The following is a 27,626-nucleotide window of genomic DNA, read 5'->3' as shown; positions in this document are numbered from 1 at the left end:
TCCCTTCCCTCCCTCATTTATCACAAATACTACTGCTTACCAATAAATTGAAAAAGCAAGAGATGTCTAATTTTCACTTTTATGATAGTAAACATTGGCACAGCACTAACTTCTAACGGTTCCAGAATGAATTGCAAAATAGCATGGTGTATTACATAACTCAAAATATTCATTCTTAATCTCTTCCCCTCTCCCCCCATCCCCCAAAGTATTTTTACTTTGAAAAATTTAATGATTTAGCAGAATTTGAAAGCAGAAGGTTTAAAAAAGTGATAAAGGGGGTGCAGAAATTAGCAGAGGTGGCACTACCTGAAAGCTCATCAGAAAGGGGAGTGAGAACAATATCAGGCAAGAAGGGTTTGGAAGTATGGATCAGAACAGGAGCACTTTTAGCACTGCGTATATAGGCCGATGGCAGAGCACATTCACCAATGGATCGGCTTCTCATGGCTTTAAAAAGGAAAAGAAAGAAGTGGGGAAGGAAAAAAGAAGAGTGACTATAATGAAAGGCTTGTGTCACAGAAAAAGCAGCAACAGAGAAAACAAGGATAAAAAGGAAGAAAATTCAAAAATCAAAACATTTCAGCACGGCAGATATTGGCAGAGCTGTAAGAAAGAAAAAAAAAATCAGTGGACACATAAGACATTTTGAGTTTTTAACTTTTATGTAAAGCAGTAATAATGCCTTTTTTAATGACGATTACAGAGATTTTGCATTCAAAAATGAAGAAACTAATTGACGCTTTTTTCCATTGCATCAGGGGTTGAAAAATCAAAGTCACTCCACAAGCACTCAGAAATTGAATTTATTTTATCAGAAAAAGCAACTTACACTACATTTTCATTTTTCTAGTTTCCTTTGGATTACTCCTGAAAAAGCGTCTCTGAATTTTAAACATACCCATACTCTTGAATTCATGATTCTCCAATAGAGACTCAAAAGCAAAGGAGAAAACGACCAGTTCTGTGTGGAGAAATGTGCAACACAACTTGTTACAGTTCCACAGTAAAAATGAAGTGACTGAAGTGAAATGGTTTGACAACGAAAAGCATTAAACTGTTTCTTATCTGTAGGGTCTGACTTTTAATCGATACTGGATAAATCTTACTCAACTGATGTTAATTCACCTTTTTGTATCTCACATCCTGCCAACAGTCCTATAGAATCAAAAACTTACATAAGAATTGTGGCATCAGGATCAAGGTTGTATCTGCAGCTTTCCTAATAGATTTAAAAGGAACCTTTCCGACATCAGTTTCCCTTTGTGAGAGCAAAACCTGGCTAGAATTGACACTGCACTAAATCTCAAAGCACACTTGAAGTTCTTCAAAAAGTAATATTCATTGTTTCAAGCAGCTTCTTTTTCAAATTGCGGCAAATTTGATAACTTGCTTTAAAATAGTTGCTGATAAACTTCTTCCAAGGAAACTTTAGGGCATTTTACATAAATATTTGTCAGTATGGTATTTAATCAATCTTGAAACTTTTCTACATGTATTTTCAAAACCACATAGAATAGACTTAGGATCTTAGTGCTCCTGATCTGTACGGGAATCAGAAGTATATGAATGGAGTGCAGTGAAAGTTGAGCACATCACACTTCTAAACCAAGTTAAAGAATTGTCCCTAACAGCAACATGCAGATAACTTGGGTAGGTCAATGTACAGAGAGCAGAAAACACATCTGACAAATGCAGCACAACTTAAGTGGAGTCTTAACAGTAGTTTCAAAAAACAAATCAAAAAGACAGATGTTTTAAGACTGAAGCCATTCTCCATTAAAATTAGTTTATCAGACAGAAACCAATTTAAAAAATAAAGGCAATTATGTGTGTTTAAGAGATACAAAATTCAGGACACAGCAATAGCTAGATGCAGTACATTCATTCTTGTGCATCTCAAAATGAATGTAGGCAAGAGTAAAAATAACAAGCTACATAGTAAATCTTAAGGATCTTTTCCAATCTGAATGATTCTACAATTCTAAATAAACCAAGCTCTTGAGACTGGATTTTGTGTTGATTACAAATGTTAACATAAAGTGTCCCCTGTAATTTGATCAGATCTTTTCCATCATTTTACACTGATTTGAGCAAGGGAGGGCAGATTAACTCATTTACAGTTTGGAAGCAGAAATTTTACAGAAACTTTTGAAGGAAGAATTGCACTGAAAATTGCTTGTTAAAGCAAAATTAACTTTGAGATAATGTAAAATGAAAATGTTACCTCAGTGAATTATTATTTTCAATAACACGTGTCACATTTAATGAAGTAGTTAAGCAGAGGCAGACTTAAGACTAGAATGTGAACTAGATATTTGACAGTTTATAACCTTCCATCGTTGTCTATAGACAAAAGCAGTTCAACAGATTAGTAAATTCCTTCTGATTTGATATTTTTATAGGGCTAGAATCTGCTGCACTAGCCACAAACTCTGTATCTAGCCTTACAGAAGATTTTTCAACCCATATGCATATCATCTTTAAAGGCCCTTTTCAAAAAATTACTTTACATAAGTTCAGGCTAAAATGTACACGCTGCATATCAGAAAAGCTGAGATTTTTATTTGAGTTACACACACATACACATAAATTTGGTGCAGCAATAAATGTGTGTGGGCATGAGGATGGCTCAAAAAATAGGTGCACAGATGTACACACAATGTGTACAACAGAAAACAGATGAAAAAGAAACCCCAGCGTTTTCTTACCATAAAATATTCAACATGCACATCCCCCCTACTCAGATATAAAGAGTCTATTACTCACAATCAAAGGAAATGTGTCACATATCATGCAACGTATCTGAAGTCTGACTCAGTTCCAGACTTAGCTTGTGGAGCTAAGGTTAAACCAAAGCACCAGCAAGATGTTCTATAGAAAATTTTACTTATTGTGACTATAAACCAGTTTTGGTTTTTAATATGTGACCCTGTGTTAAGTGGCAGAGATTAAGAAGCATCTGAACAGCTCTCTTAGCAGACCTGAGTGACAATAAACAGCAACTATTTGCAGACAGTTAGTACATACGGTTTTGTAATATATTCTTCATTAACATTTAAAAAAACCTGATTCCGGCTTTGGCAACTCTTTTTTGGGCTTTTCATCTTTTAAAATTATCCTGCTAATGTTGTGATGCTTTTCTACAGAAGGTATTCTACAATATCGATAGAGCTTAAATTTTATCTGGTTACAGTAATACAAACTTGACTTATTAATATCAAATATGTAAGATAATTGGGGGAAAGGAACAAAACCATGAAAGCTAAGTAGAGTGAAATTAAAATCAGATTTGTTTGCTGCTAACCAGGTCAATATACAGCTTGATTAGGATAAACCTCAGTCATTTTAGGCCTAACATCATATAAATAGCCATCTCTCAGACAGCAGCAAAACAAACCCATTAATAAAATTGACCAAACATCATAACCTTCTGACACAATATCTGAAATATTAACAATTTGGGAAGGAGAAATTTTAAAGTAAGCTTTACCTTGTTAAGACAATTAAGATTTAAACCAAAAACAATGCAACAGTTAATTACAGGCTATCTACAGAGAAGCAGAAATTACATTTAAAGTATCTCTGATCCACAAGGAAAACTTCAGTCAAACTAGGTGCTGTCAACACCAGACACAGGAAAAGCTGTATAGCATTTGAATACATTGAAAGAGGAAATTTTGGAGTAGTGTCTTAATTTTCTCACGTGACTGTACTGCTTACAGAACAATTAACTTTCCCACAAGAAAATAGGGGTATTTTTAAATGGAGCATATGGAAGAATATTCAAATAAAAACTTTGCCTAAATAACCTCCATGACTTAAAACTTAATTGCAAGTATCTTTGGAAAAAAAAAAGAAAATATTAGTTTCTGAAAAACTAACACATTTATGCATCCAACTGCCTATACGCCATCCCATTTTCTAAAACTGTGTCAGAATGTACCTGCTTCCAAGAAGTATCAGTGAAGCAACAACACACAACGACCAAAGCCACTACTACTACAGAGAGTAAAAAAGGAAGAGATATTCCTTAAAAGGTTCCTCTTTTAAATAAAAAAGTTAAATTGGCTTAATCTTCCTTCCTATAGAGGGACAGCACTGAGATCATCAAGACAAGAGAACAGAGTAAAGAAATCTGTAGTCCAGTTCATGCTAATATATTCTAAAGCAAATCATGCAAAGGTAAATGAGTCATCTTTTGAGCAGTCAACATAAAGCACTGCCTTGGCATCATTCATTTCTAGCACAGGAAAGAGTATCTGCAAGTAATGACGTTAATAGGCGACTTCAGAAATGTAGAACTGCACACATCTGCACCAATCTTTCATTAATGTGAGACTCAGGGTACAGTAAGAGAGAACACATTTGATAAATTACGCAGACACATACATATTTCTCACAATTTTTTTCGCACACTTGGAAAACACTCAACCTATTTTGTGCAGTTTATGAAAACAAGGACTTAAAAAGCCTGCTCAAACCATTCCAGCTTTTTTCTCTTTCATATAAATACAAGAGCATTATTTTTCCAGTCCAGCATAAGCACGTGATCGAACTAATTAAGAATTAATACATCAAGTTCATTACTTTCATCGGCAGTAACTGTGATCCTAGTTACTCAGTTACCACAAGTTACTCAGCTACCCTCAAAGCATGTAAGGCTGCATAATTCATAAATTTAACTAATTATTATAAATAGTATTACCTAATTACTATAAATAGTATACTTTCGTGGAAAGAAGTTATATCCGCACTGCCACAGAAGTCAGTTATCAATTCCTTGCCCTTTCTCAAAAGTCACTTGTATCAGCTTTTACAGATACGTACCAACTGTTTTCTGCCGTACTATGCTTCTTGCCTTTTCTGTTCCTGGAGAGCCCGTGGTTGTAGCGCTGCGTTGTCTCATTGGTGCTTGTCCAGGCTGATCACGGCTCCAGCCTCTTGAAAAGGACTTATCAACAGAAGATTTGGGGAATTCATGCCCAACCCCTGCAAAAACACAATTGCAAATCCATTTACTTCTATTCTGGTATCACCAGGTATTTGTAGTTGTGTTCTTTCAAAGAGTTTTATAGCTGGATAGAAGAAATTATGTTATCAAAGCAAGCATGGTTTTAAAAGCTAAACAGCTCATTACTGTTTTTTAACTACAGAAACCCACTCATCCAGCATTAACATTGAAGAATACTCGAGCTTTTTCAGAAAGTGTTTTTCAGAAGTGTTGGTGTATTAAACTATTGTGATTTTCTTTTCCAACCAATGAAGTGCAAAACCACAAGAAAACTGGGTTTACAAGGGCTGTAGCTTGTGAAAATGTGTAAGTATAGAAATTTTTCCTTTGCTGTTCCTACTAGACAAGATACACAAAATAATACATTACAGACTGTTAATATTGTGGGCTTTTTCTCAAACAATTTCGTGACATTTAAAGAACATGAAATAAAAGTTGATAAAGTATCTTAACATGAAATGCAAAAGCAAAAAAATGGGATGAAAGGCTCAAGGAGCAAGGCTCTTTGGAAGTTCACAAAAAATACTATACTGAGATTAAGAAAAAATGCAACAAATTCATATTTGACATTTACACTGAAGTAAATACAGCTCATATAAGGAGCTATCAAAACCAACCGTATGTAAAAAAAAAGTGAACTAAAGAATATTTGCAATGTATTTCCTTATTCCCATTGAATTTGTATAATCTAAAATTATACCTGATAATCATTAAAAAGACATCTTCTTGGAAAGTGAGCCCATGAGAACCATGTTCATTATTATTAGCAAATGAACAGGGCCAAAGAAATTTGGCATAATTTGTATAATATTTTATCCAAAGACAGATTTAACTCTGCAACTCACATTGAACAATGGGGCTTTCTGAAACTCTAATTACAGAAAACTAATATAAACTCTTCTCATATGGCTCTGTACGGGTGATAGAGGTGATTTAAAATGTTTTTTAAGCCTATATTCAAATAACTAAACACATCCCTATCCTAAAACAGACCTTTTTTTTTTTTTAAACTGTGTTTTGCAAAAAAAAGAAAAAAAATGTATAGTATAGTAAAACAAAAGATGCATGGTTTGGAAAAATCTCTCAGGGTCAAAAACAAAGAAATGTATTTTTGTCCAGTTGTTACATACCAGAAGAACAAAATGGAAGTGTGAATAATGCCTCCGCTCAAGATGAGAAGTTCAGAAGGATGTGAAATGTTTTTAGTAAAAACAGCCCACAGGAACATCCTCTTTAAGAGAGGAGCCTTAAAGAAACTGGGTTATTTCAGGTGACAGAGATGCCTAACTTGTATATTAAGAAGGCTAGACCAAAATTACGCTGCGACCAACAATCTCATTACCCAGCTCAAATTCGAATCATATGTACACAATGTTGTCTTACCTTTGCCTTTGTGCTTTTTCTGCTTCTGCTCACTTAATTTATCCAAGGGCAGGTCACTGAGGTCCAGGCTATACAAGTTTCTAGCTAATACTTTAGTTAGTGTCTCCATCGTCAGTGACCACTCAGTGGCCAGCTCTTCCCAGTATGTCAGCGAAGACATTACGGACAGCAAGTCATCCCAAAGTTCTCGAGAGATGTACACGTTTAGGTTTGCTTTGATCCAAGCTACTATAAGAGTCTAAAAGAACAAAGCGAGAAAAGTTGGGTTCTGAACATAAGATGACAACATTCAAATGTTACTGCTTAAAAGGAAGTTTCTAACTTTCACAGTGTAGTCCTGACATTCTTTTCCTCACCAGCACATACTTTCCATTAATTATCAAGTGTTATGTGAACATGGGCTTCTGACTTACGTGAGAGCAACTGGTTTGACTCATGGAAGATCTTTTGCTATCTTAAAAGTTTTGCCAAAAAGTTTTGTGATACTCTTAATTCCCAATTAGTTCTCATCACTTTCATATCTTGTGTATCCTTTTTTTTTTCCTACTAAAGAATCTGGAGATCCTATTTACAGAGAAGTCACCATGACACCACTCTGCAATTATAAATTTGAAAGAATCTGCTACAGTTTACTGTAAGGAATAAAAAACCCACTTAGTTGGGCATGGATGATACAGAAGATTTTGTGCTGACTTGAGCTAATTTTGCAAGTGAAACACTGCCAGTTATCCCAACCCAACTAAAGGGAAGCAAATTGAATTTCACAGTAGGTCAAAAAATGTTGTCATGGTGTCATTAAGTGTAGGACAGAAAGTAACAAATGTAGCCAGTTCTTTAACCCACACAATTCCCAATATCTGAGTAACACGATGAATGACTTAAGGTGATAAATCAGCCAACAGTGGTTGTTGCATCAAATATCTTGGTCAAAATCAAGGTGAATGAATTAGAGTGAATTCATGTTTAATTGCCTGGAAAAGAGGTCCTGCAAGTCTTCCAGCTAAAGTAGAGTTTTTTCTTCCTTGATACTGCAAGAAAGTTTGGGGTGGTATTTTCAGCACAGATTCAGTAACTCTGAGCAGCACAAGTAGCATCTGTTCCCTGCAAAACAGTATTAAAATTCGAGTTAATGTTTTCTTATACTTCTGTATATACCAGGATACTTTTAAAGACAGTAACCAAGCCTGATTTGTTCAAACACATTCCAAACAGGACACAGGAATTAAGAACAGCCTAACGCGGTTCTTACTAAAGATATCATTCCAATCTTTATCTCACACTTGAGAGTGAGGAATCCCTGTCGCCTTCTAACACGTTCTCCCAAGTCATTCAAGTACTACCACCCTCAATGGCCTGAAATTACAGGCAAAGTTTTAATTCTATTTCCAAACTAAGCTTTTACTTTTTTTTCTCTTTTTTTTTTGTGTACGAAAGACAAGTTTTAGCAATGTTACATGAACATACTTGAGCAATAATTTTGTGTCAGTGTCAGTCTATAGTCACTTCTTCACAGTTATGTGAAACTGGGGAAGAAAACAGTAACCTAGTGGAATTTGTTTTCTATTATTGCTCCCAAATTTCCCCGTGGCTAGCCCTGAACCGACTCCTTATTTCCTCACAAGAGGAGACAAGCTGCACATGGACATGTAACTTCAGCTCTACTTACCCACAGATCAGGAAATACCAGTGACAGACTGAATGCAAGTCAAGTTAAAATGGTGTAAATCAGCGATTTGAAATCCCCTTGCTACTGCTTCCTTGCAGTGGAGAATGGTGGCAATACACTACCTCATTAGAGATGACTATTTAAAGGAGAGGGGGAAATAATAGACATGACTTTGGAAGTGGGGTCCCTTGTACCTGCTAGGCACCTTAAGCACTGGAAAGGAACAAAACAGTTAAACAGTACACAATTCCAGATCAAGAGCAACCCACATCCGATTGCAACAATTACTCGTGCTTATCTGAGGATTTTTTTATTTTTAAATAAGGCTGTGAAGCTTCATATATGTTTTCATATTTTAGCAAAATGCCCTGGAAAAAAAGTCACCAGTAGCCCTTTTACAGTAATCTGTATATCCTAGCTTACTTCTTTCTTCACTGAGGGCTAAGCTGCCTCTAACTAACCAGACGCTTACTACTGGCTTAAACAGAGCAGACACCACAGAGGAAGAGGTTGTCTGTGATGTTAAAGTCTGACTTAGAGAAACTGGTTCACACAGTCAATACCACTCTATCGTGTTTATTAATAAGTATATTTTTACATTTATCTTGTGAACTAATAATGTAAGATAAAAGCACTAGTATTTTACCATGTCTTCTTGTCCATAGTCACTTGGACTACCATGTGACGGTAGATATTAAGAATGCGTTTACACATATCAGTGTGTTCATCTAGCAGAGCTTTAATTTCATTTGCAGGTTCAAGAAAAAATATATTTGAAGAATTTATTATAAAAACCTGTAAGTAAAAAAGAGTGGATGTTATGATCTTGAAGCACTTAGATGTTTTCAGCAATTCAGTTGATAGTAATCAGGAAGAGAAAATCTATGATTAACAGAAAAGGCTGCATATGCACTCAGAAATTTAAATATAGGTTAGCTTGGTGTGATGATAAAGCAAAAATAAGATAGATTTTTTTCCCATTTTCTTCTAGAAAACCTACTTGTATATTTCTGCACTCATAGGCAGAAGGTGCCACAAACTATTCAGTACAATTGTTTTAATATGATGAACAAAAAGGGCCCAATAAAGAAGTTCACTGCACAAAGTTGCCCTGGTGAGGCCGCATCTGGAATACTGTGTCCAGTTCTGGGCCCCTCAGCTCAAGAGAGACAGGGAACTGCTGGAGAGAGTCCAGCGCAGAGCCACAAAGATGATGGAGGGAGTGGAACATCTCCCTTATGAGGAAAGGCTGAAGGAGCTGGGTCTCTTTAGCTTGGAGAAGAGACTGAGGGGTGACCACATTAATGTTTATAAATAGGCAACGAGTGAGTGTCAGGATGTCGAGACAGACTTTTCTCAGTGATGTCCAATGACAGGACAAGTGGCAATCGGTACAAGCTGGAACATAGGAGGTTCCACAAAAACATGAAGAAAAACTTTTTCATTGTGAGGGTGACAGAGCCCTGGCACAGGCTGCCCAGGGAGGTTGTGGAGTCTCCTTCTCTGGAGACGTTCAAAACCCCTCTGGGAACGATCCTATGTGACCTACTCTGGGTGATCCTGCTCTGGCAGGGAGGTTGGACTAGATGATCTTTTGAGGTCCCTTCCAACCCCTGACATTCTGTGATTCTGCATGAGGATTTACCTGTAAGCCAGTACTGCTTAGTATAATGTATGCTACACTACTTGAAATATTCCTGGCACATTGTGCCTCAGCATGACAAGGTCTGTATTATGTTCTAGGAAACTAAGGCATTCACCTCACTGCGATCAGCAAGGCTTAAAAACCAGGCAACTGGATACCTTCTCCAAAGTGGTCAGCTTCAGTGGACAGGGAATGAAAATGATGAAAACAAAGTAGGCAAGGAGGCTAAAGTAGTTACAGGAGCTACTACTGAAGTGTTATTATCATGTTTTTACATAAATTTAGAGAGTATTTGAATCACAGTGAACCCTAGAATTCTAATTATTTTATATTTGTCTTTCTTAATCCACATGTACATTAAATCATTGGTTCTACGGCTGTAATTTTCCTCTACTGAGACATTTGAATTTAGCAATATTAGTACGCATCTTTACATTCACCAGCCTCAACTAACGAACCTACTCTCCTCTACGTGCCTAGAAATAACCCTATACAAAAATTAAATGGGAAGAAAACTCAAGACAGAAGTCTTGGATTCTTGATTTGCAGAAAAAGTCAAATATGGTTCCAGATAAGGAAACCTCTCAAATTTAGACATGGTACTGGGCTAGAATGACGTCTTGACTCCATTTTGGTCAAATGAATCTTTGTCTAAGAAACTGCAAAATGAAGAATCTCCCAGACATTCTCAGATGTGTAAACCTTATTACTATATTGCAAGCAGATACAGATACTTCACTGTTTCTTTCTGTTTCTTTTCTCAGAAACACTTCATATTCTAAACAGTCACTGTATGCAAGGATTATGAAGTTTACACTATTTTAACACATTTGAATTTGAGAGCGATTTCAGTTACAAAGTTTATTTCTATATATAGCAGTGTACAGCACAGAAGGAAAGCCTATTCAGGAAATCATTCAAGCTCAGGTAAAATGAGTTATGATGTGATAATGTGATATGATGCAGAACACATGCCCTGATGCAAAACTGAAAGATTTTTATACTGTGCTATCTGACACTTGTGTATACATTGTCCCACCTAAGGTCAATAAAGATATATCAAACTACTGTCATTATTCTAACACTATTTATCATCATACTTTTTAAATCTAAAATAATTTTAAAAATTCAGAGATGCCTTGAAAAAGCATGTGATTCCCTTGCAGGACTATTGCATTATATTCTACTCCTTAAGTGTTGATAAGAACTTTATTATTAGTATGAAAGTTGGATATCAAGTCTTTTTCATACCTGCAATACTGACTGCACTCCAGCTCGTACATTTTGCTCTTCAGCATCAATTTCAGACATTTTATGCAAAGTGTCTTCGTAACAGCCATTTCTTGCCCAGTTTGAATTTCTAACATGACTGGCATTCATTCCTTTTTCCTGAAAAATATTATTCCTTAAAATCCCATAGATTTTTAGAAATGTATTTTAGGTTTATATTAAAGGAAAAAGGATATAATAGATATTGCATAATAAACAATGATAGGCAGACGTTTAAGATGCATCTTAAAGACACAATTACATTCTATGAAGTCTGTGGCGATTATTTTTAAGTATCTGGATGAAACAACTATTATCTCATATATATAAGTTTTACACAGTTGAAGATTGGCATATGGTAAAATTCACATCTTGAGAACAGTTCATAAAACGATATGAAACTTTAAAATAAGCTAACTACATTAAAATATCTGCAGATAATGCATCACATAGGTAGCCCACTAATGCAGTGATTTCCCCAAGAGATTCTCTGACATCAAATTAAACCACATACAATCTCTTCACTGTCTACTACGATATCAAAAAGATGCACAATTATTAATCAACAATATTTTACCTCTTCTCTTTCTTTTGTTTTCTCTGATGAATTGTGGTCAATGTGTTCATCACTATCTGCAGCTATGCACTGCATTATTTCTTCAGGTTCTTTCATAAATAAAGGTTTGTCTTCTTGCTGAATCCATTCCTGATACACCTTTACCACTTTCCTCATGGCAGCTGCTTCACATATTGGCAACAGAAATGCCTGCGAGTAGAAAAAGAAACAAACAAACAAACAGCTACAAAACTTGAAATCAAGTTGGTATCCAGAATGGATAAGTTCTAATGTATAAAGAGAGAAAAGAACCCCAAAATATAGCCACTGTAGGTTCTTAACGAGCAAATTACTCCTAAACCTAAATGTTTGCTCTTTTTTTTCATCTGTAAACTAAAATCACACACACAAAAAAGCTTTAACAAGAAAACTTGTCAAGAAATTACTTCAGAAACTTCACTGCCAGAGAGAGATATGAGAATCCATACAGGTACATCTACTCAACACCTAACCTGCTGAAATTAAGACCCAAACTCTCATCAAAAATACGCAAAATGAACGAGCAGTAGTTTCTATTACAGCATCTTCCATCCAGAGGATTTGGAAGAGTGCAGTTAAACCAGTCCTAAATAACTAAGAAAAATTCAAGTCAAATACATTACTGGTAGCCATGTATCTTATTTTTAGCTGAATGCTATTTTACAAAACAGTATTGTTGCAACAAATGACTCCCTGAAAAGACTTCGGAATGGTTGTTTCCAAAAAAAATTGTGCATTCAGTATGATGGCTGATCAGTGCCCTCTTCAGGAGGTTTTCTGTATCTGCTCTACTGGTAACAACTAGTCACAGCTCAGAAACTTTAACACTAGTCAGATTTTAACTAACTATAAATACATTTACCAGAGACTACGATGCCCTAATTGCATTTTAAAAAAGAGCAGATCAACTACACTAACACATAGTTTTATGGCGTCCACGATGTGAATGTTAAAAATTCATTGCCCATGTCTTTAAGGAGCATTTCTTTGACACAAGTGGTACATGTTTCCTCTTGAAATAGACATTTTGTACCAGTATCACACTAAAACACATTCTACCGTGTATTAGATCAAGCGACAAGTTCATTAGTCACACACTATCACTAATCAGGTCTAACAGTCTTCTGAAAGTCTATATATAATTTTTGTATAGTGGAGTTTAAAACACGTAAGCTTTTTTCCCCACAATCTTCCCACCATTCAGTACAACTGAAACAGCCTCCTGACTGAAATACTGTAGCCCTCATGTTTTAGAAACATTATAAACATCTGGCATATTAGAAATGAACTTACAATGAAAGCTTCTAGCTAAACAATTACTTAAATGAGATGTCATAACCACATGTGAAATCCAAATAATCTACACATAACTCATGTGAAAATAATGAAGAAAACTGCCTTTGCTGTCCCTTTCACTGAGAGGGAGCAGTTTCTAAACAGAAAATCAATTCCTTGGACTAGATTATCATAGACTTATAGAACGATTTAGGTTGGAAGGGACCTTAAAGATCTAGTTCCAACCCCCCTGCCATGGGCAGGGAGACCTCCCACTAGACCAGGTTGCTCAAAGCCTAAGATCTAGTTCCACCCCCCCCGCGACAGGCAGGGAAAGCTCCCACTAGACCAGGTTGCTCAAAGCCCTGTCCAACTTGGCCTTGAACACTTTCACAACTTCTCTGGGCAACCTGTGCCAGCATCTCACCATCCTCACAGTAAAGAACTTCCTCCTAATGTCTGATCTAAATCTACTGTGCTCCAGTTTAAAAGCTCTACCCTTTGTCCTATTGTTACATGCCTATGCAAACAGTCCCTCCCCAGCTTCCCTGTAGGCCACCTTCAGGTTCAGGAAGGCTGCTATAAGGTGTCCCCAGAGCCTTCTCTTCTCTAGGCTGAACAACCCCAACTCTCTCAACCTGTCCTCACAGGAGAGGAGCTCCAGCTCTCAGATCATCTTTGTGGCCCTCTTCTGGACCCACTCCAACAGTCCATAACCTGGTTGGGGGCTCCAGAGCTGGACACAGTATGCCAGGTGGGGTCTCACAAGAGCACAGTAGAGGGGCAGCATCACCTACCCCTCTACTCTATCACAGGAGCTACTGCCACCCTTCTTTCGATGCAGCCCAGGATACGGTTGGCTTTTTGGGCTGCCAGCACACACTGCTGGCTCATGCTGAGTGCCTCATCAACCAGCACCCCCAAGTTCTCTGAAGGGCTGCTCTCAATCCACTTATTGCCAAGCCTGTATTTTTGCTCGGGATTGCCCCAACTCAGGTGCAGGACCTTGCACTTGGCCTTGTTGAACTCCACGTGGTTTGCACAGGCCCACCTTTCCAGCCTGCCAAGGTCCCTGAGGATGGCATCCCTTTTCTCCAGCACGTTGACCACACCACACAGCTTGGCGTCATCGACAAACTTGCTGAGGGTGCCCTCAATCCCACTGTGTCACCAACAAAGATGTTAAACAGCACCGGTCCCAACACCGACCCCTGAGGAACAGCACTCGTCATGGGTCTCCGTCTGGACACCAAGTCATTGATCACAAGTCTTGATCACATTCAACATCTCAGACTCCATAAACCCTTGTGGGGCAGTTGAATACAGGTAACATTGTTAACTCCTTAGTAATGTATCTACGCTCTTCAACACACTGGATGTGGATAAGCTTCTGGCATTTATTTGCCTCGTTCAGAAATATCCAATTCATCCAGACATACCAGAGTTCAAAAATGTTTAGTTTTCTGCTGTTTAAAGGAATACGTCATGTATTTCAATTGAAACTTAGTATAATTTTTCTTTACTATTATTCAGAAAAAAATCTTTGTCTTTTGATCTATAGCATGCGGCATAAACAAAGTCTATCTTGTTCTCTTCTCCCACATTGAACTCAAAGTTATATATTTTCATATTATAAATAAAGACTCCATACACTGGCATATGTTCTCAGTTTAAATTTGTTTAACAGCTTCCAAATGAGAAACACTATTTTGAGTATGCTCAGCTAACATTTCTGGTTGCAGTAAAGTCACAAGCAGAAGCTGTTACCTTCTATAGCCATCTGTCCTACTCTTCCCATGAACACTATCAAGGTAAGGACATTCGATTGCTCCTAAAACAGCTCTTTAACAGCTGCAGACTCCCACAGAAGGTTTATTTTAATATGCTTGCTTGTGAGATCTAATAGCTACAGGGTTGATGTATGAAAAGCTCAAACATTCTGTCTACGGGTAACTGTAAAGCCCAAGTTAAATGTTGTCGAACTGAATATTAAATAAAATCAAAAAATCAGTAAAGGAGGATATTCTGCACTGAAGATGTTTTCAGAATTTAAATTTCTCAATTTTTAAACCTTGAAATCAAGATGACATAAAAAAATAAATTGTACACTCATAAAATGTTCTGCTTAGCAAACGCTCTTCAAAGAAAACCATACTAAAATGATCATTTTCAATATAATAGTCAGGATTCTTGCATTCTAAAGAGGTTTCTTTACCTGTCGAAAAATCTCAGTTAGAAAATTAACATTGCTTCTTTTAGAAGAAAAGACTTTCCGGACTATTTCAATATCAGTTAAATGTTCTTCATCAATACTGCAGAGGCTGGAAGAACTTGGTTCTCTCTCTGTTAGAGTACTTGTATTAGAATGAGATTGTTCTGGCTCTGCGTTTCTATCCTGCTTATCAGTACTGTCGGTTTTGCTGTCCTCCCTTGAAGCCATGCTAGCAGCTGCTCTCTGAAACAAAAATTCAAGAACATTCCACAGCTCATTTTTAGTACAACAGTTGAACAGTACAATTTAAGTTACACAACAGTATAATTTAAAACAATATATAGACTTCAGTGGAAAAAATACCCCACAGAATTTGCAGCATTCCAAAACTTATGCCCGTTTTATTAAAAACAAAATAGTAGAATTTGAAAAAAAAACCCCAAAGCCTGGTAAGTTCTTCGGAAGTTACTTAATAAGCAGAAAAATTGTTTAGAAATTACTTTTTAAATTTTTGATTAGTTATAATCACTCGAGGAGTGCACACTGCTGACAACTATTAAGACAAAAATAGGAAAACAAAGACTTTTTTGTACATTAGGGTGTACCTGAATATTCTTTGGCACATTTTCACCTTCCACCCCAGGAATATGAGGTCCTGTATGAGGTTTTGGCTCAAGCCAGAAAGACACCAACCATCGAATGACAATAACACGAGCCTTAATAAAAGGTTCCTTTGTGCAATATATTGCTTCATTGGTTTCAGCATCTTTCTTAACCATTACGTAGTGTGGCTTTGGTCTCATTTGTGGTATATCTGCAAGGAAACACAATGTCTTAAAAATATGTCTAGAGAGAAAGCTTTATATAAGAAAGAAATCCTAAAACTATGACAAAAGATGTTAGACGTGCTGTCTTCTCATATTCATTGCTGCACAACTCTTCCCAAGGTGTGCCAAAATGGATGTGACAGAGAAAATTTCAAGACAAGCCTATAAAACATGAAAAAGCTGTCTCCTGTAGAGAGACGGTATTGAAGTCCAACAGACAGCAATTCATTTCTGCTATAGAAAGCTTTTAGCTTTTTATCTTAAAGTGACTTATGTATATCAAAGTGATTACATCACTGCTTGCAGTTGTTTTCTACAGAAGTTAACAATTTCATTGTTTTCAGCTTTTTTAAGCTGCATGCTATACTCAATATTTATAGATAAACTTCAAACTCACTACTTAACTTTCACTGAAAACCACAAGGCAGTTCTAAGTAGCAAAGTATCTGCTAGCTAGAACAGAATATGGCCTAGAATACAAGAAAACTATTTTCATATAGAATTAAGATACTGTCAAATTTCTCTGATTTTTATAATTGTTTAAATTACTAAGCAACAATTTATGTAACTCATACCATTTTACAGCCTTATGAGTCCTATATGTCACTTATTCCCTACTACCAAACCTATCAGGAAAAGCAGAGGCAAGAGATCACATTTCCCAACACATCCCTACCTAGAAAGATCTCTATGTTGGTCTGTAGCAATCCACAGTAATTAAATATAATTGATAAGGGTCACCACTTCTCTACTGATACAGATTCCAACATCTGACCATGGTCATCTACAGTAGAAGAGCTGTAGCTCCAAATTGTATTCTAATAGCAGATGCAATAAACTCAGCCTCTTCTGGCCCTGCAGTGGGTGAGAAATTAATAAAACAGAGGGAAATCCTGCTTCAAAGCCACGTGAGTTTCACAGCTTCGTTTAGTACCACATCTGCACCAGCTCACTGTGCTGGGCTTTGCTGCCAGAGCAAGGGCACACGCATCTTCCTACGACTTCCCTGAAAGATGATTCTGTGGCAAAAGCTCAATAGCTTCAGTACTGGCTCGCAGGGAAAGTAATGAATGCCCAGCAGGATGCAAATGGGCAGGAGCTGTGGTTACTTGGGGTCTATAGCCTACGGCTCCATCTTTTCCATCGCATGTTCTAGATGATGGCTGAGAACTGTTTAGCTCTTCGGGTTCTCTACTATGCTGGCAACAAAGATGCCAACAGTGTCATCACTATTTCTGAACGTGCTTCACAAAAAAGTGACAGTCCTTAACGTGGACAGAATTGACATGCAGTAAAACCATTGCCAAGGTTGGGGTAGCGACACACATGGATGGACAGTTTTTAAGTTGTACATAATGCACACTTCTGCAGCGGCAAATATCAAGATCCCAGTTCAACTCCAGCCACGTGTCAGCCAGTTCAATGCTGCAAAACGTCATTTGTGGGTTTCACAACCCAAGACAAGGTGTAGAACACTTGTGCAATACCAGTCATTAATCTGACGCAGCTACAAAACTTCCAGGTGCAAATGACATTCCTCTGGGAGTGGTGTGCCAACTCTATTCTTAGTTCTAGAAGGACAAGTATGGGAACTGCTTCAATAGGGATAGCAGCGAAGAAATAATCAGCTATTACCTAGACAATTCACTTTTGACAGCCATACAGACTTCTAGGCATTTGAAGTAAATACAGCCTACCTGACAAACCGCTGTAAAGGCTTCCTTGTTAGCACTACAAATAGACCAGCTTGGGCATCCAGCACCAGCACTGAGGATGTCCAAGCTGGTCTATCTCAGTGTCATTTCAACAGCCACATGCAAAAGCAGTGATAAACTCATCACGATGCTGCTAAAGTGAGGAACATTTCCAAAACTGACTTTAAAGTAACATCCAATATTTTTAACGGAATCATTACTTTTAGAGGAAAAAGCTTGCACACCATCCACCTAAGTAACAAAGGCACAGAACACTTTGTTAAAAGCTTGCAACAAGTTTATTTACTACAAATACAAAACAATACATTGTTTCCGTTCAGCGGAAAGCAACAAGTTGGTAAGAAAACTAAAAATATATCTTAAGCAGAAGCCTGTATAACAGCACAATCAGCAAAAAAAAGTACGCAAATGTCTGGTAGCGCAGTATTTAAAGATGCAAAAATTTGTTCTTCCTGGTATTTATTAACATTCGGCAGAGCGTGAAGGCTGAAATACTGGCAATATTTTCAAAAGGACAAGACATCCAGTGAACATGTCTCTGCAACAGTCTCCTGTAGTCTCATGATACTCTCCCAGAACGCCCTCTCTCTCTATTCCTTCTCAACTGTGCTGCAGCTGCTTCTCATATGTATCTTCCTTCAGTCATTTCTTATGTTTTCACAGTTCTGTGCATCCTGGAAGTAGGCTCCAGATGAAGACACTGTCATAAAACCAAAGCAAAACAGAAGCTTATTAGATTGACTCAAATAGCACAAGAGGAAATATTTCTTTCTATTTTTCCTTTCTGGTTTGCTTTGGGCTTTCCTCATATCCTGTCCTTCCCCCTCTGGGAATTTGATGTGAGCTGGTGCCAAAAATGGCAGGAAGCCGGAGAGGGTGGAAGATATACAGAATGTAGAAAATCAAAACACTAGCAAAACCACAGGGTTTATTTGACCATGCCTACTTTTTAAGGCAATAAAGGGTTCAGAAGGAATGAAGAGCTGCGGAAAGCTGTAGGACAGCCCACTTTGTTTTCCTGCAACTGAAGGAGCCCATCTAAATTGCTTGGTAATGGTACATTACTGTGATGGAACAATGCCCCTGGAATCCAACTGCCACATCCTTAGTTCTTACTAAACAGTTTCTAAAGACTATCTTACAGAATCTAAACAGGTGTCAAAAGACATTCAAAACAAAACACAAAAAGCCCCAAACAATCTCATGGGCTCTTCTAAGCCCTTAATACTCAAGCAAGAATTCGGAGGTGGCACAACACGAGCTTCTTGCAACTGGAATGCTCACTGCTTGTTACTGTAACCAATATTTATATGACAACTTGCCTTAACAAAAAAAAAACCAAAAAACCAAAACAAAAACCCCAAACCCCAAAATAACTCAATCCACTATATCTCTAGTAAAACCCTCTATCAATGCTTGTTTACCAAAACTACTGTTTTGATTTGTACATCCTAAATTATTACACCAGTAGCACAGGAGCTGTATTTAGCAGAAGACTCACTGCTGAAATTTACCCTATTTTCTGTCTAAACTCTGTCAATTTTGTTCAGAGCAGGCACAGTACTGTTTTCAAATAGGGTGGGAAGATGTATGCCAGAGAAAAACTTCTTAGAGGAGAAAAGACTATTCTACGATTCTGAGGTTACTGTTCCATGATTCTACTTACCAGTGTTTCTGTTGCTTCTACTACTGTATTCTTTCCCATATCCTCAACATTGTTGACTTTGCAGTTTAAGGCGCTGACAGTAGCTTTGGAGATCTGTGCCCAATTTCTTCTTGTTCCCCATTCTCCTCTTCTTTACCAAGGCCTTAGAAGGTTCTTATTTACAGTTCACAGGAAGAGGACTGAAGTAACACTTCTATGGAAGATTTAATCAAGATCTTCATAGAAAAAGAAAATATAGTTTCCACGCTCTTTGTTCGAGGACGTCAAGCAGCAGCAAGTTTGCTTTCTCAGCACCGCTTACCATTCCTCTTGTAGCTATTTAATCACTGGATTTCCTCAGCATCTTCACGCAACTCTTGTTCTTCTGGCTGGATTTATACTGTTTCTCCTCCCCTGGACGGTCTGCTGTTTGTCTCCCAGCAGAACATGGTTTTGCCACATCCAAGTCACAATCCAATACATGGACTGTCAGGACCTAGTACCTTTTCAAAACACTTCCCTGAAGGTTTGGTTTTAGAGTATGAAATTGTGTCTGGATATCACTTGTGAAATGCTGCATCAAGAGGTAAGAGGAACAGTGATGTGTCCACACTGGGCAAGTAATGAAATAGCAGCTTAAAGCCAGTGTAGGTGGCATTGCTTTGCAAACAAGAGTCTTGGGCTCTGTTGGTTGTAAGCCAACACATGCATTGGCACATACAAACCTCAGCCAGCAAAACCAAGATTTGCAAACAACATTGTCATTTAGAATGCGCTAAAAACCTCTGAGCAAAACTCTAGTTAGGTTTGCCTAACAAACACCTAAAATTCTGCCCTCTCTGTACATTCCAGCACCATCAGGTTATAAAGACTGTGACAAACCCTACCTTCCTCTTCCTAATGCAAGCTCTTGGGAAAATACAGTTGACAGAATAATTAACTTCGCCCTGTCTGAACTATGCACAAGAACCATGTGATCTGAACACCATGATGCTGTACAGACAGAGCCAGCATCCCCCAAATACCAGCACACTAACACCTTTCATTGCAGCAGCAGTAGTTTCTCTTCAGAGCACAATTTAAATCAACAATCAGAAGGAGTCGCATTAAAGAACTGTTTTACAAAAACATTTAATTTATCTGAATCAGGTTAATACGGCAAGATTGAAAGGGTCAGGTGCCTCCATGAACAGATAACTGAAAACCATGAACAGGAACCATAATATGTTCTTTGATAAGCAATACTTTTGGAGAATGTTCTTTATGGGCAAGATGACTCAAGCAAAAAACTGCTTTGTTATACTCTCTGTTAGAGAAAATATAATGATTTTATCAGCTGTGTTAAAACTTACCAAGTATAGGGTTATACAAGCTGGTCTCCTTACAGATGTTTGGGAAAATAGAAGGCAAATAATATTTCTTAAAATTGGAGAATAAAAATGAAAATCCCTTTTCCTGGTTTTCCTTGTTCTTCCATTCTAAACTCTTAACCTTAAAAAAAAGAAAAAAAAAAGCTGGATAAAGGAAATATCTGGAAGTAGAAGAGAAAGACAACTGATGAAATGTCTTCTTCATAAGTTACTTATCTGGAACAATATCATGTGAATTTTAACATACACTTTTAGAAAGATGGAACAGAAACTAGCTAGGAAATGTCAACGAAACAAAGACTGTTCCTTTCCAAAACGTTGCTTCAAATTGAACTTGAACACATCAAATACTGAAAACAACAGAAATATATATCATTTTACAGTCATCATTTCAAGTTAGTGGGTAAATCAAAATAGATTGGTTTTAATAAAACTGTGTTTATATTTCAAAATGTTTTATAAGTAAAGGACAATTATCCATGCTACCCTGAACTTTTTGTTTGACAATTTCTTTTAACACATTTCGATTAACAAGTGTTCATATATTCATTGTAATAGGTACTTAGATTCATTTGTGCAGTTGACAATACGAAACAAAATCTGTTAGGCACAAGCAGTAGAATATATAACTTTAAACTTGAATTATACAAATCTACTTCCATGGATCATGAGTACTAAGCCTTCCCCGCTACGAAGTCTTTCCCTTCTTAATAATAAACCAAACATGCAGTTTCCAGCTCTGTCCTGGAGAATCCATCTGCCTGCAGAGCTGGGTAATCTGCTAAATCTGCCATAAATAAGATAAAGGAAGTTTTGCACTTTTTCCCCCACCTCCCTGCTTCTTTTCTCCTCCACCTTCTATAGCACAACCTGTGTAAGCGTGAAGAAAAACTCAGGGGCAGATACCCACCTGGGTTCTGCTGGACAAGTCAGACTCAGCAGGCAGTACCCTGGAGCACCTACAGCATGCCAGGCCGTGAAGCAGTTTGCTGGGCACATGACAGCAGAGCAGGCTCAGAAGCAGGACATGTGAACTGGCCAGCAAAATAATTACATAAAATATAATAGCTAGGCCACGGCTTTTGATAGCAGCTCTTGCCATGCCTCGTCCTAGGCATTTTAAGTACTGGCTGAGATCATGGAAGTGTCAAAGTACAAAGGGAAGGACATGGCCTGTGCCCAAGTTGCACACCGTGCACGAGATACTCATCCAAGTCTTCATTTTCTGCGCATAGCTGAGCGTCATAATCTGCCTTTTAGGTAGCTGGAGATCTGCAAGATCTGTCCCAAATGACACTCTGATCTCTGAACTGGAAAGACACGGACTGATGGATGGACCACTTGGTAGATAAGGAATTGGCTAGACGGTCGCTCTCAAAGAGTTGGACCAATGGCTCAATGTCCGAATGAAGACCTCTGAAGACTGGAGTTCCTCTGGGATTGGTATTGGCACCTGAAGGGGCCTACAGGGGAAGGGACTGTTCACAAGGGCTTGTGGTGACAGGACAAGAAGCAATGGTTTTAAACTGGAGCAAGGTAGATTTAGATTAGTCATTAGGAAGAAATTCTTTACTATGAGGGTGGTGAGGCACTGGCACAGGTTGCCCAGAGACGTGGATATCCCATCCATGGAAGTGTTCAAGGCCAAGTTGGATGGGGCTTTGAGCAATCTGGTCTACTGGGAGGTGTTCCTGCCCACAGCAAGGGGATTCGAACCAGGTGATCTTTAAGGTCCCTTCTACCTCAAACCATTCTATGATTCTATGATTACTACCTGGTGTTCACACAGCAATGCCACTAAGTGAGTATAATCTCAGGTTCTGCTTGAAAGTAGCTGCACTTGTAACTCATAAGCTTTGTCAGATCTGAAGTATTCTGAATATCTACTGTTTTACACCACTTCTCTTTTGAAGAGCTTCACTTGCTCAGGTGTAGCAGTAATCCCAAATTTTCTCTGTGCAGTATACTGTATTATGCCTGAGCTTTCAAGTCTTCTAAAATTAAGGTCCCAGAAAGTACAGTTAAGGTAGCAACAAGAATCATGGCAATATTCCTTCAAGATCTGGAAAGAAAATATCTTGTTGATCAGAAAAAACAAACAACTCCAAACAATCTTGATAGAAAGCCACAATCTCTGCATCACGCTCCAAACATCCTTGAGCCTTTCTATAAACCAGGGTTTTCCAGTAGTTCAATGTTTCCATTAAAGAATGGAAAAGCTGTATGATTAATATACTGTAACATCAGAAGTTCCAGAAAGACAGCTGCAGGAAAAATATGATCACTGGGAGTCCCAGTCTTACAAAACACTGAGCCTGACATCCTATTTCTGTTTGGTTTTGTCAGCTACCCCGAGTATAAACCTAGGTAAAAGGCCAGCAAAACTTTGCAACTTGTTACAAGTCCATATCACAAAAATCCAGTACTTTCAGTTGCAAGTTTCCCCTTAGTTTGAAAAGCAAAGTCCCTGGCCACCACAAAACCCCACATAATAAGAGTGAGCCCAAGTGATCCTTCCATTGGTTTCGGGCAACAGGGTAGGGAGGGAGAGGTGAAAATGGGATGGGAGCTGGAATCAGCAGTGCTGGAAGTGACTGAAAACTCTTGTTTTTCTCCATGCTGCAACCTGATGCAGGACCCTGTGGTAACCAACCCAGGAATCTTCACGCAAAAGACAAGTGAGGACTTTCTAGGAAAATTTGCATTTCACAAAGGACACTTGAGGGAGGTGTAAGGGGAAGGAATGTTTAAAACACTTTTTATACACATTTGCAGTGCTACTAGTAAATGTCTTCTAACAACAGACAAACAGATATTAGCCGTTTCCTACTTTTTTGCTTGAAAACTATAAAACATACCTGAATTACTATGTATTTTAAAAGTGCTTCTAAGAAATAGCTTGTTAAATCTTCTTGTCCTTTATCTCCTGATTGTGGAGGAACAAGCGGAGTGATTTCTTCTATAGTTACTTGAGCTATTTTTAGGGAAAAAAAAAAGTACATCTAACATTTAGACCATTTCTTCTCATGCATAAATACCTATGAAGTTACGGAAGTAGAAGTTTACTGGAGTAAGCAGAGACAGTTACAGACAAAACAATGCACCCATAGGTCAATGAAAATTAGAAAACTTTAGGCTTATGGTGGTTAATTAACTAATTTCTTACATATATAAAGAGTACAGCAGCTAATAGCTAAGTTCTCCCTATGCACCTTGGCAATCTGCACGTCAGGACCTGATTTTTCCAAAAGGCATAATCGGTTTCTTTTGGAATTTCTGCAAACAATAGTGTAAGATCTGTGTTGCACAAATGACAAATCTCTACCTACTTCTCTCATAATTTTATTCATTTAGCCGCTAATCAGCTACATTTGTGTTGTTTTACTAGCTCTATCCTTTCTTTGATCTACAGTGAAGCTACTTCCGTTTATTTTTCTCTTGTTCCTGTAATTAGATGTTAACTTTTTACTCTTTGCACTTCTATGCTGCCTACATTCCTTTTAGATTTGTTCCTCCTTCCCCACTGTAGAGATATAACACAAGATAATTCCAAAATTCTTAAAATGTGTGGCAAACTTTTAACTGGAGAGCTATACTGCCACAAAATTCATCTCCTAAGTTTCAGTAAATTTAATTAACAGTCAGGGAGACACTGTTTGCTTCTACAAGCAATGCTTGTGCTAGCTACTGAACACTGGGAGGAAGCGAAAAAAAGGCAACGGCACTTAATGTGCAGTGGAAAAAGTGGTTACCTTCTTATTCACACTTGTGAGAATGCACAGGTTGCACTTATGACCCCATCCAATTGGAATTCATTAATAAATGAGCTTAAAATCCTACTAAGAGGAATAGAGTTAGGGGCCAAGAGACTCCCCAAAGTAACCATTATATCTATGATACATCCTGCTAGAGCGAAGAGTCAAAGGAAAAACTGTCATAAGAATCATCTTAAGAGAAAAATCATCCTCACTCTACTGACTAAAGATTTTAAAAATAAAAAACAAAATAAAATATAGAAAATATAACAAGCTTCTCTCAAAATGCTCAAGTCTTTCCACTGATACAGACCTTTCTGACCTCAGGTTTTGCAATTTATGAAGTCCAATTCTTTTGGAAGATTCTGAGCAACAAGAATACCACAGCTTTAATTGCCTGGTCATAAACAGATGCAGCAGGAAGATCAACCACCTGGCTTTGCACATCACCCTAACAACCACTCGTTCTCTTGAAGACCACACCAGAAACTGCTTTACATAGCTTGCTCCCTAGAGTATGGCCAAAGCCAGCACAAAACAATTGTGCAAGTTTGGAGTAGATGCAGCATTTTCTTGTAATTCTTCAGAAGAACTACATAAAATTCATCCGTTTATTTTCAGCTGCTATGTGTTAAACTGCTGTAACCATACTTTAAAAAAAAAATCAACAAAAAAACTCCACACACCAAAAAACCCACACCAGAAAACTAAAAACAACTCACCCTGAAACAAAGAAGAAAATGTTGGAAGATGACCTGATAAACTGCCAAGTTTATCATTATCATTATCATTTATCATTAACACCTCCATAATCTCCATGAGTACATAAGTATGTTGGCTCTTTGCTACTTTGACTTGCTTTTTCTATGCTGAGAATGGAGTGATATGACCAGATTACTTACTTTCTTGAACATTAAGTGGAGGGTTAATGAGATTATCTAGTGTTCGGGGGCCATATTCAGACTGCGGTGATGAAAATCCAGGAATCAAGCAAGAAAACATCCATAACTGTTCTTTACTACAATTATTCTGAAGTGCTTGCAGCCACAAAAGAAAGAGACGCACACCCTCTCGCCGTATCTTAAAGGGAAAAAAAGGAAAAAGTTAACTTGTCCTAGAACATACAAAAGCATTTCCATTTGTTCTGGAGGGATAAGGGGAGCAGTAGAAAGGCACAGAACAGACAGACAGGATGACCATCCGCAGTCATCAGAACCAAGCTAGCACATCTGCTGCTGAAACACAAGGGGAGCTCTGGCCCCTTCACTGCTGGTTGCCCAACAGAATCTCTTTTCTCAGAGTTTTCTCTGAAAGAAGAGGAAGAAAACCAATGCGTGTCTACTCACTTACTTCACCACTGCAAGATAGCGCTGCAAGAAACCATGTGAATTTTTAAAATAATTCAAAGACCATCATAAACCTTCTAAATGTGATTGTGAACGACAAGAGTGTGAGCTTTTTGCAGGACACATTCTACCCTCTTCCATTCCTTCTTCAAGAAATAAAACAGGTGATTGAGTCCTAGAGCAGTCACCTCCTGGCTCTCGTACTGCCGAATTTCAGCAGCAGCCAAGGCTGCAGGTGGTTTACAGAGGAGTGGCCTGGGTTTTTCTGTAGTAGTGTGTGGCTTTTGTCACATGGTCAACTATTATTACATCACCCACCAACAGGTCTCTTTGGCATGACAATCTTCCACTTCCAAGACAGTCTGAGGCCCAAAACCAGTTTCCCTGCCCCTAACAATGAATGGTTAAGGCTTTAAGACAAAATCCTTCAAACCATTAGCACACATTCTTAACTTGGCTGCTCTGCAGTTCTGTTGAGATAAACCTTGATTTGAAGCCATTCCCTCATGACATAAGGCATGGTCTGGTTTTCATGCCTGTGCTTCTACCATAAAAATTTCCCCTTGTGTTCTTATTTGCAAGTATTTTAGACCAAAATAGTATGCAACTTTTCCCAATACCTTTAATGAATTTCCAGTGTGAAGAAGCTTCTTTAAAATCAACCCTAAAAAAGAAGAAAGAAAAATATATGTGTGTATGTCTGTATGTATGTCTGTTCTTTCTTAAGATGTCAGAGTTCTCGGTCAGACTTGATAGTAACTTTTAAACAAGTCCTTGGCAATCTCCAATTTAATCTTGGTGAACTTTATATCCTCAGGCAACTCTCAATGCCAGAAGGAAAAAAAAAAAGATCACCTTTCACAGCTTCCTCATAACCCATAACAACCTTCCCCCTTTAGGGAATCTGTACAGCAAAAAGTAAGCACACACTTAAGTTTGTCTTCAATCATATGATAAGTAAGTACAAATCTGTACAGCAAAAGTAAGTGATTCTCAAGTTATTAATATGCACAATATCAGCATTCCCCATTTACAAATACAGACCTTAGTAACATATTTCAAAACTGAGGTAAAAGATAAAAAAATTAGGAAAAAAAAGGAAATTATAAAGCAACTTTCTACCTGCCCTTGATCATTCTCAGCCACTGACCTATTTACATATGCAATTCTATGTAGAAGAGAATCAATTCGATTGGTAGGGGTTTTTTTGGTTTTTCCTCCCTCCCTACTACCCCTAGCTTGCAAGACTTTCAAGACCATAATCCCCGTTATGTCACTTGAAGGTTAAGGAAATGAGTAGCAAAAACTACTAATAACTACCAGTGAAAAATAAGTTTTTTTAAAAAAGAAAACGAGAAAGGAAGAAAATCAGCTTACCGATACTATGAAACTGCCATCTCTGATGAATCCTTTCAGGAAGGAGTTGCAAGATTTTCTACAAAAAAAACAGAACCCAGGGATCTGTGTTGCAGATACCAAAGAACTCTGTCACAAAGGCCACAGTTCAGAAGCTGAAGGGTTAACTTAGAAATTTTCCACATTGCTTTCCTTGGAAGCATTACTGTCCTTTCAATGTAATCCCATTCCTAAAGCTAAGAAGCCTAAAAGCTCTGACACTGTCTGGCAAGTCCTGCACTGGAGACTTCAGCTGTTACTGCAGTTTATCTGGCTCCGCTGCACGTCTGGCAGATACTGCTGCTATGGCACAGGCAGTGGCACGGGCAGAGTTTCTCTCTCAGTTGCTCTGGTTCACTACAGGTGGTATTAAGTTATTCCACCTTTATAGTGGCTTAAGCTAGGATGCTCACCTGTCAACCTGTCACTGCAGCACAAGCAAATATTTGCTTCAGTCTTCTCAGAGGGGTAAGGAGCTACAGAAAAACAATGAAGAAAAGACCTGGGGCAATAA

General features: G+C 37.9%; 1 protein-coding gene across 1 annotated transcript in view; it reads right to left on the bottom strand.

Annotated features, from left to right (window-relative positions):
* The window catches only part of RALGAPA1 (Ral GTPase activating protein, alpha subunit 1 (catalytic)), a gene marked incomplete at its 5' end in the record, with an annotated part of 127,758 nt that overhangs the window by 87,081 nt on the left and 13,051 nt on the right, over window positions 1–27,626 (bottom strand). The window contains 14 exon segments of the mRNA XM_009869913.1: window positions 310–450; window positions 4,831–4,992; window positions 6,398–6,635; window positions 7,369–7,498; window positions 8,710–8,858; window positions 10,960–11,097; window positions 11,555–11,743; window positions 15,063–15,302; window positions 15,665–15,873; window positions 20,599–20,737; window positions 23,475–23,590; window positions 25,274–25,451; window positions 26,338–26,381; window positions 27,095–27,152. Of these exon segments, the coding sequence (XP_009868215.1) occupies window positions 310–450; window positions 4,831–4,992; window positions 6,398–6,635; window positions 7,369–7,498; window positions 8,710–8,858; window positions 10,960–11,097; window positions 11,555–11,743; window positions 15,063–15,302; window positions 15,665–15,873; window positions 20,599–20,737; window positions 23,475–23,590; window positions 25,274–25,451; window positions 26,338–26,381; window positions 27,095–27,152 (2,131 nt within the window).

This window comes from Apaloderma vittatum, unplaced genomic scaffold (assembly GCF_000703405.1).
Source record: "Apaloderma vittatum isolate BGI_N311 unplaced genomic scaffold, ASM70340v1 scaffold3655, whole genome shotgun sequence".
Lineage (NCBI taxonomy): Eukaryota > Metazoa > Chordata > Aves > Trogoniformes > Trogonidae > Apaloderma > Apaloderma vittatum.
This window is presented reverse-complemented; position numbering and strand designations above follow the sequence as displayed.